At 54.2% G+C, this 16,338-nt stretch overlaps 2 protein-coding genes across 4 annotated transcripts in view; one reads left to right on the top strand and one right to left on the bottom strand.

Annotated features, from left to right (window-relative positions):
• GAB2 (GRB2 associated binding protein 2) overlaps window positions 1-6,565 on the top strand; it is a 164,462-nt gene extending 157,897 nt beyond the window's left edge. For 2 of the 3 annotated variants that reach the window (XM_036324852.1, XM_036324853.1), the window contains exon 10: window positions 1-6,565. In XM_036324852.1, coding sequence (XP_036180745.1) covers window positions 1-144 — 144 coding nt within the window. In that variant the 3' untranslated portion in view covers window positions 145-6,565. The other variant, XR_004970370.1, reaches the window with a different exon arrangement.
• USP35 (ubiquitin specific peptidase 35) overlaps window positions 5,619-16,338 on the bottom strand; it is a 27,725-nt gene continuing 17,005 nt past the window's right edge. The window contains exons 7-11 of the mRNA XM_036324851.1: window positions 14,658-14,851; window positions 9,319-9,412; window positions 8,389-8,495; window positions 6,718-7,936; window positions 5,619-5,812 (exon numbers count right to left, since the gene is read on the bottom strand). Of these exons, the coding sequence (XP_036180744.1) occupies window positions 5,645-5,812; window positions 6,718-7,936; window positions 8,389-8,495; window positions 9,319-9,412; window positions 14,658-14,851 (1,782 nt within the window). The 3' untranslated portion in view covers window positions 5,619-5,644. The remainder of the gene's footprint in view (window positions 5,813-6,717; window positions 7,937-8,388; window positions 8,496-9,318; window positions 9,413-14,657; window positions 14,852-16,338) is intronic.

Below are 16,338 nucleotides of genomic sequence, written 5' to 3' on the forward strand. Positions count from 1 at the left end.
CCGTCCACATCGTCTGTCACTTCCGACGAGAAGGTGGACTACGTCCAAGTGGACAAGGAGAAGACCCAGGCCCTGCAGAGCACCATGCAGGAGTGGACAGACGTGCGGCAGTCCTCGGAGCCTTCCAAGGGTGCCAAGCTGTGATGGGGCTGCCAAGCCTGGAGAGGGGCCCAGGCACTGAAGTTGGCTCCTCCCCAACTCCCCTCTCTCCTATCCTGTTGCCCCTTCCAACCTCCCCTCTACTTGGCCACCCTTGGCTTCAAGGCACTGAGGTCAGGGACCCTGAGCCTTTCCTGGGAGGTAGGGCCTGATGGAGGCACCGCCTCCACCCCCCAGGCCCACCTCTGGTTTTTACCAGTGATGGCCATGCCTCCATTCACCTTAGTTAGGGCGCTTGCCAAAAGCATCCTTCAGCCTCTTCCTGCCCTTGAGACCTGAGTACCTTCCAGATGTGTGGAGGGAAGCGCCGGGGCTCGGAGCTGGACTCCACACCTCACCTCCCTCCCAGCCCCCTTGCCGCCGCCTCTGGGCTGCCTCCTTCAGTCCCGGAAAAGCCCATCGTCTCACTGACCAGGACGACGAGGACCAGCAGACCAAAGTGGACATGGACTTTATCCCTTTCTGTCTCAGCAGGGGAGAGGCAAGGCCACCAAAAGGTGGAGGAGTTGAGAGGGAAGGTTAGAGGTGGTCTCTGGGCACAAAGGACTTAGATCCCCAGCTGCACTGCCCCCCTCCCCACTTTCAGCCAAGTGGCAGTGCACCTGTTGCAGGTGGAGGGGCAGAAGAATGAGGACAAAAGGAAGGAAAAACTGAGGATGAAGGGCAACAAGAACAAGGAAAGGGCCATCGCCCAGGAGATGGAGAGACAAGGACACAGCTTGATCCTCAGGGGCCGGCCCTGGGAGCTTCCCCAGGACCTCCTCAAGTTCCTGCCACCTGAGGGTACCACGTGAGAGAGGGCTTGGGCGGGGCTGGATGGTATGGGGTATGGGAGAGAGGGAGCCTGGGGGGCACTGGAGGTGATGCAGGGCCTGAGGGACGACCCTGGGACCGCAGTGGGCTGGGCAGAAGGCAGTGCATGGACACAGGGGGGACGGGCAGCAAGTTTCTGCAAGATGAGCAGTGCAGGGGGTGCAGGTGACTGATGGATGAGAGGCAGGAGTGAAGGCCTTGTGGGGACAGCATAGCAAATATACCCAAAGGGCCCAGTGGAATGGCCGAGGCAGTGCTGTGGGGATCAGGATGGAGCAGAAAGTGAAGGAGAGATGTCATGTGAGGGGAGTGGTGTGCGTAGTGTCAGTTCCCAGCAGTCATGGATGATGGGGAAAGCAGTGCAAAGGAGCGAGCAGGGCAGAGCCTGGAGGATGACATGGGATTTGGGCCAGGGCATGGTGCCAGCTGAGTGTTTCTCAGCTCCTCTCACACTATGTTGAACCCTCACAGCCCAGGTGCCATGTTGGACTCAAACCTGGCTGCAGGGACAGGAGGGGGGCTTCACCTCAGCCACTTTCTCCTGAGCCAGGGCCAGGGGGGATCTGAATCTTATGTTAAAAGTTCTTGGCCAAATTTTCTAGTTTCAGAGGGAACTGGGAAGACGAGATGTTTGATCCTGCCCTGGGAAGTAGACCATCCCAACAAAGACGACTTCCTACTATACTGAATGGAGGTGGCTACCACTCTTTCAGTTTCTGTGAGTGTGTGTATACACCCCTCACCAGCCCAGGGCCTGACCACTCCCTAAGAAGTCACATCCTGGAGAAATTACTTTCTCCACAGTAGCCCCTCCTCCCGTATCATCACCCAGCACATGTATTAATGGCTGCTGGGACCAGGCTCTGGGACAGGCACTGAGGACACAAGGGATTGGTAATGGCCATGAGAGACTGAAAATGCTGCTGCCCCCTTCCTAGGACGAAACACAGCCATCCCGAAGTGGCTGGAGCATGAGTGAGGAAGCGAGGCTGCTCCGGGAGGTGGGTGCCAGGGCAGGCGTGGGAAGGGGCTGAGATCAGACAAGGTGGCTTCTAGGGAAAGGAGGTGCCCAAGATGGGGCTCAGAAGAAGATGGGTCAGATTTTTAAGTGGAGGAAAAGGCTTGGCAAGCCTTGTGCTTTGGGAACAGAAGACCTTTGGGAGTATGGGTCCCTGGCTCCGTGTTCCCGCAGGGGAAAGGGCAGTGGTGGCCATGGCCTACCATGAGCAGGTGTGCCGTTCCCTCTATCCAGCCCTGACTGTGTCCCTAGGAGGGGAGCTTTTAATGGCACCACCCCTGTGCCCAGCAGGCTACAGGTAAGCCCAGGTGTGGGTGCCCTAATGTCAGTATTTTCTGGATGTGCCATGATGTGGACTGGCTGGTGTCTTCAGAGACTGTGTTCAGAGCTAATCTGCAAGGAGCCCTCCCTTCAGTTCTTGGTTCCTGTAACTCCCAAACTCTCAGGGTAGAGATGGAAGGAAGTACAAGGGAAGAGGACACTGGCTCACAAGCCCCACACTACCGGGTGTTTAGCACATACCTGTCGGCTCAGTTTAAGAAACTGGTCCTTTGGCCTCTTGGGTCAAAGCTCCCCTCTCCTGGTGGCCTGGCAGGACTAGGGTTGCTGTCTCAGCACCTTTAACACAGGACTCCTGCCTGGGGCGCCCTCCCCCACCTCCAGCTCCACCTCTACCTCTGCCAGGTTACACATGGCAGAGCAGGAACTGAGAAAAGAGGGAGAGGTTGCTACAGGGAAATGTCGCTCCCTCGGACCTTGGTTTGCCCGTCTATGAAATGGGTGGTTAGATTAGGTCTCTGAGGCCCCTGATAGGGCGGATGCTCAGCTGTTTTAAGGGAGAACTCCCTTCCCTGTGGCCTCTCTAAAGGGTCTGGATCACTAGGGATGGGCAACACCCAAACATTAGCCAGTTAACCCAGTCTCTTCCCTGGTTGAGTTTGGTAACCTCTCCATCTGAAACCAAACTTGCCCCATTCGTAGGACAGAAGCACAGCCATTCTGCAGTGATTGGAGCACAGGCTCCACCTCAGTCTGCCCTTTGCCCCCTTACCTGCCATGGGGTTAAGGCCTCAGCCCCCACGAGGCCAGGCCCCTCACCCCCACCCTGCCGCACCCTTTGACGAGCTCTGGAAGCAGAGCGCAGTGTGTCCTTCCTCTCTCTGGGCCTCCCTCTGCAGCGTGTGGGGGATGAGATGACCACAGGAGCTTAAAGCCCCGCCTACAGGCCGTCATCCTGGGACCCCAAGCTCTTTGGGGCTAGGTCGGCCGCCTTGAGGGGCGTCCCACTGGAGAGTCAGGCCGTCACGTGCTATTTGGTGGGGTGTGTGTGTGTGTGTGTGTGTTGGTTACATGTCTTGAAGTTTAGAATCCTTCACATGGAATTGTTGCTGTTTGTCAGGAACAGAGATAGGCTAGGAGAAGTCCAGGCTTGGGTTCTTGCCCTGTTACCATTTAAAATTGACATTTAATTTTTCAAATCACTGTTGGTGCCTAATCACTTAAGTTATTAATTTATTCTGTTTTCTTTTTTAAAAACAAAAAAAATTGTAACATATTTATCCTGTGAGTAGGTCTGGGGTGGGGCGGGCACGGGTTTGTGTGGGTCATTTTTGCTGTGGTGACACATGGTACAGGCCTGACGCGTGCAGGTCGCTTTTTACTGTGGTGTTGGAGCAGGACAACAATAAAGTCCAACGGAAGCAACCAGCGTGGGCTGCCATGTCTGCCTGTGGGAGGGGCTGGGGCGGACCAGGCCAGCCTGTGAGTCGTGTGTCAGCGTGAACACATGCTCGATGAGAACATGCTTTCTCAGGGTCCTGGAAAGGCTCTGGGCCAGCTTTCATTTTAGCAGAAAGTAACTGCTCCTTGGCGAGAAACTTGGGCACTTTTCTTGGCGAGAAGCGAGAATGAACCCTCCTTACCTCAGAATCCATCCTCCTGGTGTGTAAAATGGGAACTGCAGTAACCTCCACCAATTCATCTTTCTTAGAAGGCACCCTGACCGGGGACTGAACAACGAATGTGTGACTTGGCGCCAACAGACTCTCAGCCCGCTTTTGCTGGGCCCTGCAGCGGACATTTGAGGGTCTATGACACTTGGGCCCAAACGCAACTCCTCCACCTACAGCACAAGCAAGAGGCCTTGAAACCAAGCCCTGGCCGCACCACTGGCCGCCACCTTCCCACTTGGTTTGTTCTCCCAAAGGGAACAGGCAGGGTTGTGGGAAAGGGGCCTCCACATGAGGGCTCTGTGTGCCTCCCCAGCCCCACAGGTGGGATGGCATCTGGGGAAGGCCTGCCTCCCAGCTTTCTTCCTGGCCTGGGCCCACATCCAGCCAGGGGAGGCCACCGCCCCTCAGATCTCAGATGGAAGGAAGAAGGAACATGGTATCAGCACGAGCTACTGATGGACAGGCCAGAGTTCCTGGGGTCTGAAAATCCCCAGATACTGGGCTGCAGCCCCACCCGATAGTCCCCTGTCAACACCGCATCGGGCAGCCCCTTGCCTGTGCACCCACCACCCCTCCAAAGGCAAAGGGCTCCCGCTCCTCAGGATACCGGGCATTCTTCCTTCCCTCTTCAGCGCCCGCCTCGTCCTCACCTGTTCACAGAGCACTTCCCTGCAGGTGTTGCCACCCCACGTGGGATGCCTGACAAGTCAGCGAGCAGGGGGACCCTCCTTACTGCCTAGACACGCGACATCACAGCCACTGGGTGGGAAGGAAGACATCTTCAAAGGCTTCAGAGAACCCATTTTATTCCTGTTTGAGACCCTGGGTCTCTACTCTCCATGGAGAAGGGGTACAGCCGTGTCAGGGCACCTGAGGTCAGTATCTCCTCCCCGCCAGGCCCTCCCGCCAGCCCCCAGGCCGGGGCTCTCTCTCTGCCACTGAGCAGGAGCTGAGCCAGCCGGCTTTCCGGGACAGACAGTGGCTCCGTGAGAAACAGACACATTGGCAGTAAATAAGGATTCTCCATCTCACCCAGAGGGGATGCCCACAGTGGCATCTCAGGCACTGAGGCAGGCTAGGGAGGGGGAGGGTTTCCCACTGCAGGGGCTGTCCTCATGCTGGTCAGGGCAGACAGTCTCTGATCCTGAGCCAGGCTGCTTCCCACCTCCCCTCGCTCAGGAAAGCGCAGACACCCACACGTTACCGGTGAACCCCTCAGAGAGCCGGACAGTCGCAGGTGGGACGCAGCCCCGCTCCATGCCAGGGCCTGGCTCCTGCTCTGCTCTCTGTACTGTCCAACAAAAGGACCATCTACAAGGAGCTAGAAGGGCAAGGCTACTGGATGGCAAACACTGGCGCTGTGAGGTTCGGCCCTGTCGGGGGTCTGCAGGGGACAAGGCCAGGGTGTCCATCTAAGGTGCTTAAGTTGGCCAGGACACTCAGTAAAATCCTAATGGGGTCGAGCCCAGTGTCAGGGCCCGAGCCCAAGTTTAAGGGGCTTGGGTCTCACCTCTCCATCTCAGTCCCTGTGTCCCAGCAGCTCCCTCTCCACCTTTCTAGCCCTCGGAAGGGCCTGCCTTTAGGACTGGACCTGCCTCCATGGCCCCTCTCAGGCCCCATGCCCTGGGCCTCCCAGAAGAAAGGGGTCAAGGCCTCCCCTGAGGCTGGCGCCCCCCACAGGCAGGAACAGGGGAGGCTCCCATTAGAAGACCAGTCTGTGGAAATCACCACCACTGCCACCAGCAGGGCTGCAGCCCCCAGGAGAGCCTTCATCCTCATCCTTGTCTTCGTCGAAGCCCCTCCCCCAGCACGGGGACCCGGGGAGTGCGGAGATGTAGGCCGCCCTGCTCCGTGCCTCCTTCTCCTGCTCCTGGAACACAGGGGAAAGGGGGAAGGAAGCTCAAAACTCAGGCTCAGAAGCAAGTCCTCCTTCACTCCCTGCCCATGTCCCCCCAGGCCCAGAGGAGCCACGCTTCTGCCCTAGAGGCGGTCAGCCCCGTGGGCAGACAGGAGGAGGGACCCGTCCTTCCATCTACACCGAGGCTTCCAGCTCATTCTTCCTGCTCCCAAAAAACCCAGCCCTTGGAGCAAAGAAACTCATTCAGACTAACTAGCCTGACAGTCGCTAAGGGCCTGATGCGACACCAGGAGGCAGGAGGCCCAGGGACTTCAGGGGTCACGTCACACACACAGGGACCCTCCGACGGCTTCCTGGCACCATTGTCCAGCTCACTGCCTCAGGCACTGGGCACGGACTCTCCTGTGTCCGAGCTCTGCCTCCTGCTGAACGGAGGCCGGCCTCGCTGGGCAGCTGGTGGGAATGTACAAGCGGCCCCGTGTCCCACCCCGGGTGCCACCTTCCCCCACACACTCGGACTCCAGGTGCTGCTGTCCGGAGGTCCCAGGTGGCCACTGCCGTTGTTAGTCAGAGCCCTCTCATTGTCAGAGCCCTGGTGTTCCAGTTGCCAAGTATTTTGACACCAACCTTGACATCAAAGAGTAGACGGAGGCGGCTCGCTGGGTAGGGAGGCCCCTGGGTGCCCAGAGGCACTCTGTCCGCTCACAGAGCCCACACTGCTCCATCGGCACTTACAACCCTGAATAAATACCTGGTGATACTCAGTGTCTGTCTGGTGCCCTATCTGTCCCAGCACTAAGTGGTGGATGAAGGACAAAAGGAGGAGGGGAGAGACTCAGAGGAGCAGTAACTCTGGGCCGGGTGGTGCTGGGAAGCCCTCCACCAGGAGCTCAGGCCTCGGATGGGGCCCTGCTCACCTGCAGGAACAGGATGTTATCCCTGGAAATGGCTTCCATCAGGTCCTTGTGCAGGGCGGGCTCTGTCCGGACTCTGGGAGAGCCTGGTTCAGCCTCGGGGCCCTCCCCAGGCCGCTGCCGATAAAAGAGCACATAGGCCGTGTCCTTGGGGAAGAAGGAGGTGACGTTGCTGACAGACTCGAAGGAGGAGAAGGACACCCGAGTGTCGTTGAACAGGTACCACTGGTGCTCGGGCTCGGGCCTGTCCGCGGCTCCCAGGGCAGGGGCCGGCCGGGCGGCGCCCTCGCGGGCGTAGCAGTAGTAGTGACCGCTCTCCGAGGACACTCCGGAGTGCACCACGACGCTGCACAGGTCGTAGGCCTGGGCCCGGCCCCCGGCCAGCGGCAGGCGGAGCAGCAGGGGCACGGCCACGTCTTCCAGGATCTTGCGGCGCCGCATGGTGCGCAGGTCGAAGGAGAAGCGCAGCAGCGTCAGGATGAGGTAGCGCGGGCCCTGGCTCAGCTCCACCACCTTCTCGGCCTCCTGCAGCGAGGCGCACGACTCGCAGTAGTAGCGGTTCTCCTCCTCCAGCCTCTCGGGGGACAGGAAGTAGTTGACCAGGTCCAGGACGGAGCGGGAGCCCTCCCCGGAGGGGGCGGCCCTGGGGGTCCCTGGGCCCGGGCCAGCGCTGTCATTCTCCCGCTTCTCCACCTTCTTCTCCTCTCCTACCACTTTCTCCCCGTCCTCTTCCTCCTCCTCTTTAGTCCTTCCTTCCTCCTTCTCCTTTCGCACCTCCTCCTCTTCCTCCACCTTCTCCTGGCTCCGCTCCCCAGGTCCCTGGGAGCCCAGGCCTGCCATGTCCAGGATGGTTGGGGGGACAGCCCCTGTGATGCAGTGTTTCCTCTGCCTCTGAGGACCCGCCCTGCCTTGGACCTGAGCTGGGGACAGTGGGGGAGACTCGGGGGCTCCCACGCCCTCCGCAGGCAGCACCACGGAGCCCAGGCGGCGGTGGCGACAGCGCTCGGGTGGGGGAAAGGCCAGAGAGAGGTCCGTGAAGGCCTCCTCCCTGGAGGAGACGTTGAGGCAGCGGAGACAGCATATCCGAGTCACGATCTTGCCCCCGAACATCTTCTCCACCGAGGTGGAGCTTGGCCCAGGGGGCTCCTCTGGTGGGGACGGCGAGCTGGACTGCTTGAGCTTCTGGCAGATCCTGGTCCCCGTCTTCTCTTCTTCGTGCAGCCTGGAGCAGGGAGCAGAGCCTCCATACACACACGGTCCATTCCCAGTGCACTGGCCCGATTCATGCCTCTACCCTACTCAGCTGGCCACACAGTCAGACATATGCACATGCAGGAGTCTGCACAGGGAATATACCTACATGTGCCAAATGGCACCCATGCACTCACAAGCCAGGCACACACGCTGTGCATTTACTGCATACAGGCGCACAAACCTGCTACACATGTATGTATGTGCACACACCCCCAAGACCTGTGACGAACACACACGTGCACACTCAGGCGAGCGCAGTGCAGGGGTATACACGCACACCACTCCCAGGTCACGGTTCAGGTCAGCGTCTCCCAAGCTCCCGTCACACAGCCCCAGCCCCGACTCAGGCACACTTCTCAGACCCTTCCAACGTGCAATGCAGCGGGGAGGGGCGGGCTCCCCCAGGCCTAGCCCCCTTACCGATCCAGCAGGTACTTCAGGTACTCCGAGCAGTCCTGCTGGGCGCCGGGGCTGAACCAGGGTGTCCAGGACGCAGAGAGGAAGTTCTCGGGGGAAATGGCAGGCCGCTGGGACCGAGGCAGGGAAAGGCAGGGTCAGGAGCAGCAGGCTGCTCACCACCTGCTCCGCAGCTGGGGACTCTGTTCCCCCCACTTCCCGGCCTCCTCACTGAAGGCCTCCCCTCCTCATCCATCCCCGACCCGTGCCCTCCCACCAAGTCCACACAGCCTGGGGCAGGGCGTCAGGTTCACAGACAGGAGCAATCCTCCAGGCATCTGCTCTTCCCTGGGACTCCTCAGACTTCCTCTCCAGGCCCCTTCCCACTGCCATTCCCCTGCCCAGCACTCCTGTGGAAAGCTTAGCTGGAGTCCCCGTCTCCGATGCACCTGCTCCATGAGCCCTCTGTCCAGGTACTGCCACTGCTGTCTGCAGGTTCCTGTCCCCGGCCCACCCCACCCCCACCAGGAGCTCCCAGAGGGAGGACTGTTGCTCACTAGTCGCCCCGCCCCCACACAGGCCTTGCATGACGCCTGGTCCATGAAGGCAAGAGACAGCGGACAAAATAAATACGGTCCTCAGGGTCCCCGGCAATGTGAGTGCTCAAACAGGGCAGCAGATGACAAACAACCCTGAGCATTGACGGAACCTCGGACGGGAGGATGCGCTGCTGGGCCCCCAGCACAGAGCAGGCCTGAAGGAGGCACCTCTCTCCTGTCAGGCGAGGGTGCTGAACAGCTCCAGGGGCTTTGGCCCTGAACACAGGCCACCCCAGACTGGGGCTCCTACACCAGGAAGTGGGGGCTCATAGCCAGATGCAGGGAGGTCTAGGGGAAGGGAGGGGTGTCAGAGGGAGCCTCCTTTCCGCCACGCCCCCGCTCCCCCGGCCCTCACCTGGCTGTGCTCCAGGAAGGCGAAGAGCCACTGCAGCTTGGTCATCAAGGGCTGTGAGTTGTTCTCAGTCAAACGGAGCACACAGTGTCTGAAGCTTACAAACAAAGCAGGAGCACCAGGTAAGCCAAGGGCACCCGAGGGGCCTGTCCTCGCGACCCAGAGCCCCCCACCCCAGGCTTAAAGGCAGAAGAGACATTTGCAGCCCGAGTCTGGGCCAGGGGCAGGGGAGGAGGAGCAGGTGAACAACTTGGGTTGGACAATGAGGTGACCCCTGATGCCCCTTCCACTTCTGAAAGCCCATGATGCCAAGATTCAGAGATTCGAATGCCCTCCATCCTGTGGTCCCAGGCTCTGCGGCTTGCTCCAGGGTCCATGCCAGTATCCTCACCACCACTCACACCCTTGTCCTGCCTGCCTGGGAAATGGTGTTCACACCCACTGAGAGCAGCAGACCTTGCTCCAGCCTCAGTCCTCCAAATCCGCTCTTAAAGCCCCTTCCCAGGGCCCCGGCCACTGCTCCTCAGTCCACTCCTGCGGTTAAGTGAGGGAGGCGGGGTCAGCATGAGGGGTGTGCTGAGAGAAGAGGCCTCTGCAAGGGCACACTGGCTCCAGGTGACAGGGGTCTGATCCTATGGGGACGGGAAGGAGCCTCTCCTGACAACCCTACTCCCTGGACCAGTGGGAGGCCCAGCCCAGCCTCACTCCTGTTCTCACAAGCAGCTCTGGGCAGACAGACCAGCATCTCTCCCATCTGAGCCCACTGTGCAGAGCAGAGCAACCGAAGTGGGCTCCACTTAGCACCTGCCACAAGGTCAGTCCGGAAGCTGAGCACTCAAACGTGGTTTACTTTGCTGTGACCATAAGGACCATTTTTCTGATAAGTCATTTTATTATATTTTGCAAAAGTAATGGTCTGCAGAGGCTGGGAATTTAAAAAATAATACTAAAACCAGTTCGACAGGCAGTTCGAGAGCACAGCAGCAGCCCGTTCGCAAGTCCTGGAGATCCAACCTCCTCCTCCTGGCTGGACCCAACATTCAGAACAAACCGCAGTGAGGTCATACCATAGAGCCTGAAGCAAAGCTGACTTACGCTGTGAGTTTATTAGTGATGTCTAAGTGTGGTGTTGGCAAAAGAATATTTGAATAAATCAATGGGGAACAGAAGGGAGAGCCCAGAAATAGACTCACTGACCACTGACAAAGGAGCAAAGACAATAGGATGGAGCAAAGTCAGTCTCATCAACAAATGGCACTGGAACAACTGGACATCCACATGCAAAAGGATGAATCCAGACACAAAAACCTCACACCCATCGCAAAAATAAACTCTAAGTGGATCACAGAGCTAAATATAAAACAAAACTACCAAAATCCTAGGTGAAAACCTAGATGACCTTGGGTATGCTAATGACTTTTTAGATACAACAGACATGATACATAACAGAAATAATGGCTAAGCTGGATGTCTTTCAAATTAAAAACTTCTGCTCTGTCAAAGGCAGTATCAAGGGAATCAGAAGTCAGGCCAGAGACTGGGAGAATACACTTGCAAAAGACACATCTGATAAAAGACTGTTAGCCAAAATATACAAAGAACTCCTAACACTCAACAGTAAGAAGAAAAAAAAACTGATTAAAAAAATGGGCTAAACATCTTCACAGACATCTGATATACAGATGGCAAGTAAGTACATGTTACTCCACCAACACATGTCATCAGGGAAATGCAAACGAAAACAACTGGACACACGGATTAGTGCGCCCAAAACCCAGAACACTGACAACAAACGCTGGGAAGGAGGCGGGGCAACAGGAACCCATTTACTGCTCCTGGGGATGCAAGATGGTGCAGCCCCTTTGAAAGTCAGTTCAGCAGTTTCTCAAAAATTAAACATTCTATTGAGGACCGCACAAAGACGAGTTGAACGGGACAACTAAGGACAGAAAGCAGCAGCCACGTCGAGACTGATGGAAGGGGTAGAGCTGCAGAATGAGCTGGTCCCACACCCACATGTGGGGGTTAAGAAACAGGAGAGCTCTCTCAGCTGTGTAGGGCTCCCTGAGGAGCAAGGGGTTCTAGAACCACACCAGGATCCCAGCCCCGGGTTCCAGTGCCAGGAAGAGAAGTCCCTGTAACTTCTGGCTGTGAAAACCAGCAGGGATAGGGTGGCTGGAGTCCCAGGCAACTTTTTAAAGGGCCTGCTCACAAACTTACAGATTCACTCGCTCTGAGCTCCAGTGCTGGGGCAACAGCTAGAAAAGCACCAGGCACATCTGGGAGGAGCTGAACTGACGAGCTTCAGGGCAAGGGCTGGAGGGCCAGGGGCAGGGCAGCTCACTAGGGTCAGAAGTGCCAGCAGAGCCCTCGCTGGTTTGGCTTAGTGGATGGAGTGTCGGCCTGTGGACTGTGGGGTCCGGGGTTCAATTCCGGTCAGGGGCATGTACCTTGGTTGTGGGCACATCCCCGATGGGGGGTGTGCAGGAGGCAGCTCATCAATGTTTCTCTCTCATCAATGTTTCTAACTCTCTATCCCTCTCCCTTCCTCTCTGTAAAAAAAATCAATAAAATATATTTTTTAAAAAACAGAAACAAAAGACATAGGGTGGCTGAATGGATAAAAATACAATATGCTACCTACAAGAGACCCACTTCAGATCAAAAGACACACATACCCTGAAAGTAAAGGGAGAGAGAAATATTTTATGCAAATGGAAAGGAAAAAAAATTGGGTAGCCATATGACAAAATAAACTTTAAAATAAAGGCTATAACAAAAAACAAAGAACACTTCAAAATCATAAAGGGATCAATCCAAACAGAGGATACAACCCTTGTAAACATTTATGCACCCAGTGTAGAAGCACCTAAGGATATAAAGCAATACATTAAAAAGATTATACACCATGATCAAGTGGGATTTATTCCTGGAATGAAAGGTTGGTTCAATATCTACAAATCAATAAATGTGATACACCACAAACAAAATGAAGGATAGAAACCATATGATCCTATTAATAGGTACAAAAAAAGCATTTCACAACATCCAGCACCCATTTATGATAAAAACTCTCAGCAAAGCGGGAATAGAGGAAGCACACCTCAACTTAATAATAGCCATATATGATAAACCCACAGCTAACAACAACAGGTGAAAAACTCAACAGAGAAAAACTAAGAGCAGTTTAAGATCCGGAATAAGAAAAGGATGTCCACTTTCACCACTTTTAAGTCCTTGTCACACCAATCAGACAAGGAAAAGAAATAAACGCATCTAAGTTGGAAAGGAAGAAGTAAAAGTGTCATTATTAGCAGACTAGAGGCCCAATACACAAAATTCATGTGCTCGGGGCGGGGAGGGAGGGTGGCAAGGGGGTGGGGGTTCCTCAGCCCTGCCTGCACCGTCTCCCAGTTCAGAACCCCTCAGGGCTTAGACCTGCTCCCCGGGGCATCTGGCCTAAACTGGCAGTCAGATATCCTTCCAGCAGCCCGGGAGCCCTCAGGGGATGTCCAACTGACAGCCTAGGGATCGGGCCTAAGCCGGCAGGTGGACATCCCCAAAGGGGGCTGCAAGAGGGCACAGGCTGGGCTGAGGGACCCCCCTGCCAGTGCATGAATGTCATGCACCGGTTCTCTAGTATCTCAATAAACAATAATAAATAAAAGCAACTTCTTTATTTTTTTTAATATATTTTTATTGATTTCAGAGAAGAAGGGAGAGGGAAAGAGAGATAGAAACATCAATGATGAGAGATATCATTGATGGGCTGCCTCCTGCACATCCCACACTGGGGATTGAGCCCGCAACCCGGGCACATGCCCTTGGCCGGAATCGAACCAGGGACCCTTCAGTCCAAAGGCCAACACTCTACCCACTGAGCCAAACCAGCTAGGGCGCAACTTCTTTCAATAGCAAAAAGAAAACCACTCTCCACAGAGTAAAAAGGCAACTTTTCAAATCATGTAATTGGTAAGGGATTAATATCCAGAATATGCAAGGAACTCCAAAACTCAACAAAAAAAACAACCCAACTCAAAAATGGGCAATGGACTTGAATAGACATTTCTCTATAGAAAATATACAAATGGCCTCTAAATAAATGAAAAGATTTTCAACAAAATTAATTAGGGAAATACAAATCAAAACCACGACGATACCACCTCACCATTGTGATGGTTATGGTCAAAAATAAACAAACAAACAGAAGGCAAGTGATGGCAAGGATGTGGAGAAACTGGAACCCTGTTCACTGCTAGTGGGAAGGTAAAATGGTGTGGCCACAGTGGAAAACAGTGGTTCCTCAAAAAGTTAAAAATATGATTACTTTATGACCCAGCAATTCCATTTCTGGGTATATAATCAAAAGAATCAAAATCAGGGTCTCGAAGAAATATTTGTACACCCAGGTTCATAGCATCATATTCACAACAGCTAAACCATGAAAGCAACTCTCATACGCATTGACCAATGATCAGATGACTGAAATGTGGCTTATACATACAAGATAATATTATTCATCCTTTAAAAGGAAAGAAATTCTGCAATATGCTAAAATATGGACGTACCTTGAAGACATCTGCTAAGCAAAATAACCCAATCACAAAAAGACAAATATGGTATGATTCCACTTATATGAGGTACTTAGAATAGAGACAAAATCAGTGACAAAAAATAAAATGGTGGGTGGGGGAGGGGAAATGGAAATATGGAAAGTGATTGCTTAATAGGTATGGAGTTTCAGACTTACAAAGTGAACAGTTATGGGGATGAATGGTGGTGATGGTTGCACAACAATGTGAATGCCTTTACACCACTAAACTTAAAAAAGTCTATGATGGTCAATTTTCTGTTATGTGCATTTTAACACACACAACACAAAAAGGAAATTGGAGGGGGGACAAAGAGATCTACTTCTGTGGCTGAAACTGTGAGTAATTTTAAGTAAGCCATAAATTGGATAGGTAGCCACTGGTAATAAAGATTTTTTTTGAGTAAAGGGCGGTGGAGAGGGAATCTAATACCAGGGCGTCTGCTCTGGAAGACACAATCTACCCATGGAATCTAAGAGAAAAGTCCGTGGTACCCACCAACCCAAAGCAGAACCCCTTCCCACTGCAGCCCCATCCCTGGAGACCCACCTCCAGTTCCCACCCAGTCTCGACCTGAGGCTTTGGCAGTGGCCTGGAGACCTATGGGCCCCTCCATGTATCAAATTATGACAAAAATGCAAAACAGGACTCACCCCCCACCCCCACCCCCTATCCTCATCCTCATCTTCACACGCCCAGGAGCACAAATGAAAGAAGCAGGGACAGAGGGAATTCAAAAGCAGCACCTACTCAGAAGCCATGAACAAGGCCTGAAGGATGCTATTCACATAGCATGTGTTGCCCAGATTGATTAAACCAATCTTGCCCGTGTCTGACTTGGCCACGAGCCGAGGGTAGAAGCCAGCCAGCTCACTCTTCTGCGAGGTCCAGGCATCCTGCCCCAGCAGCTGCTTGATGCGGTCCTCGTTGGGAACATGGAGGTCCTGAGGAGGGAACAAGGCATCAGAAGAGTGGGCGCCCAGGTCAGCTCTAAAAACATCACCACCTCTGGGAAGCCTGGGACTACAGCCTACCCCACACCCACCCAAGCACCGCCCCATATATGTTCTAGAGATACATATGAACAGCCTCCTGCTTTCAAACTTATTCTAGGGTCTCACCTTGACATAGGGGCTTTCTACATGATCTTCCATGTCACAGCTGCTTTAAGAAGGTGGTAAAATCCCCATTTAATAGATGAGAAAACAACTCAGATAAAGAATTTTTCAGGAAGCCCTAACTGGTTAGGCTCAGTGGTTAAGGTGTCGACCTGCAGACTGAAGGCTCTTGGGTTCGATTCCAATCAAGGGCATGTACCTCGGTTGCAGGCTTGATCCCCGGCACCAGTCAGGGTGCATGCAGGAGGCAACCAGTCAATGTATCTCTCTCACATTGATGTTTCTCTCTCTCTGTCTCTCCCCCTCCCTCCACTCTCTCTACAAATCTATGGAAAAAATATCCTTAAGTGAGGATTAACAAAAAAACAAAACAAAGAAAGAATTTTCCAGGGATATACAAGAAGTGAGTGAAGAATCTGTACATTCTTAGAAGAGCCCAGGGCATGCAAACTCTGAGCAATGACAACACAGGCCATAGGCCAGATTCCGCCTTGTCAAAATCCCAATCCTTGACCTGCCTCTTGTCCTCACTAGCTGTGTGGCCGTGGCAGTGAGCCTCTCTCCGTCGCTTTCCTCGTCTGTCAAGGGAGGTTACTCCGACCTGGTGTGCGTGTGGCACTCTATCCTCTCACAGTGCTCACACACAGGGATGCTCCTGCCTCACCATCTACTTTTAGGTTTGCAGAGTCCTCTTTTCTGGATTAAGTCACCGCCCCCTCCCCCCCCCCCGCCCCCCCAACCTTGATCAGGACGGCAGGAGGATCCTGGGGGTCTGAGATGGGTCCTTGGTCACAGGCAAGATATTAGCAAGCTTTCCCACTCATTACCCTTTTTCATATTAAACAGCTGCATCTAAAAGAATGCTACCAAGCACTGGTCCTAATGATGATGTATTTTAAAGAAAAACACCTAAGCAAAATGTAGAGTTACTTAGGAGATATAAGCAGCATTCATTATAGTTCCTCTAGCCCTGCTCTGATTTCCAGACCCTGAGCACAGTCCCTAGATACAGGGCTCCAGAGCTTAAACCAGAGCTTAGAGCTTAGCACCGAAAGCACGTTGTCTCCGGAGCATACATCCTGTGGCCACTGCAGCAGGTCGGGCTCAAGCACTGGTTCAACACTCCTGCTCAGCCACTTGTCAGGATCACTTGCCCAGTCATTTATCAGAGTAGTCAGGCACCTCTCACAGCTGATTTAAAAAATGTAGGAGCTGCTAGAGGTGAAATAAGAAGATATGGGCCCAGTTTGGTCTCTCTTAGTCCGTTCTTTTTTCTTCCTATTATCCCCTACCCAATCCCCACTCCACACACA

This window comes from Myotis myotis, unplaced genomic scaffold (assembly GCF_014108235.1).
Source record: "Myotis myotis isolate mMyoMyo1 unplaced genomic scaffold, mMyoMyo1.p scaffold_m19_p_10, whole genome shotgun sequence".
Taxonomy (NCBI): domain Eukaryota; kingdom Metazoa; phylum Chordata; class Mammalia; order Chiroptera; family Vespertilionidae; genus Myotis; species Myotis myotis.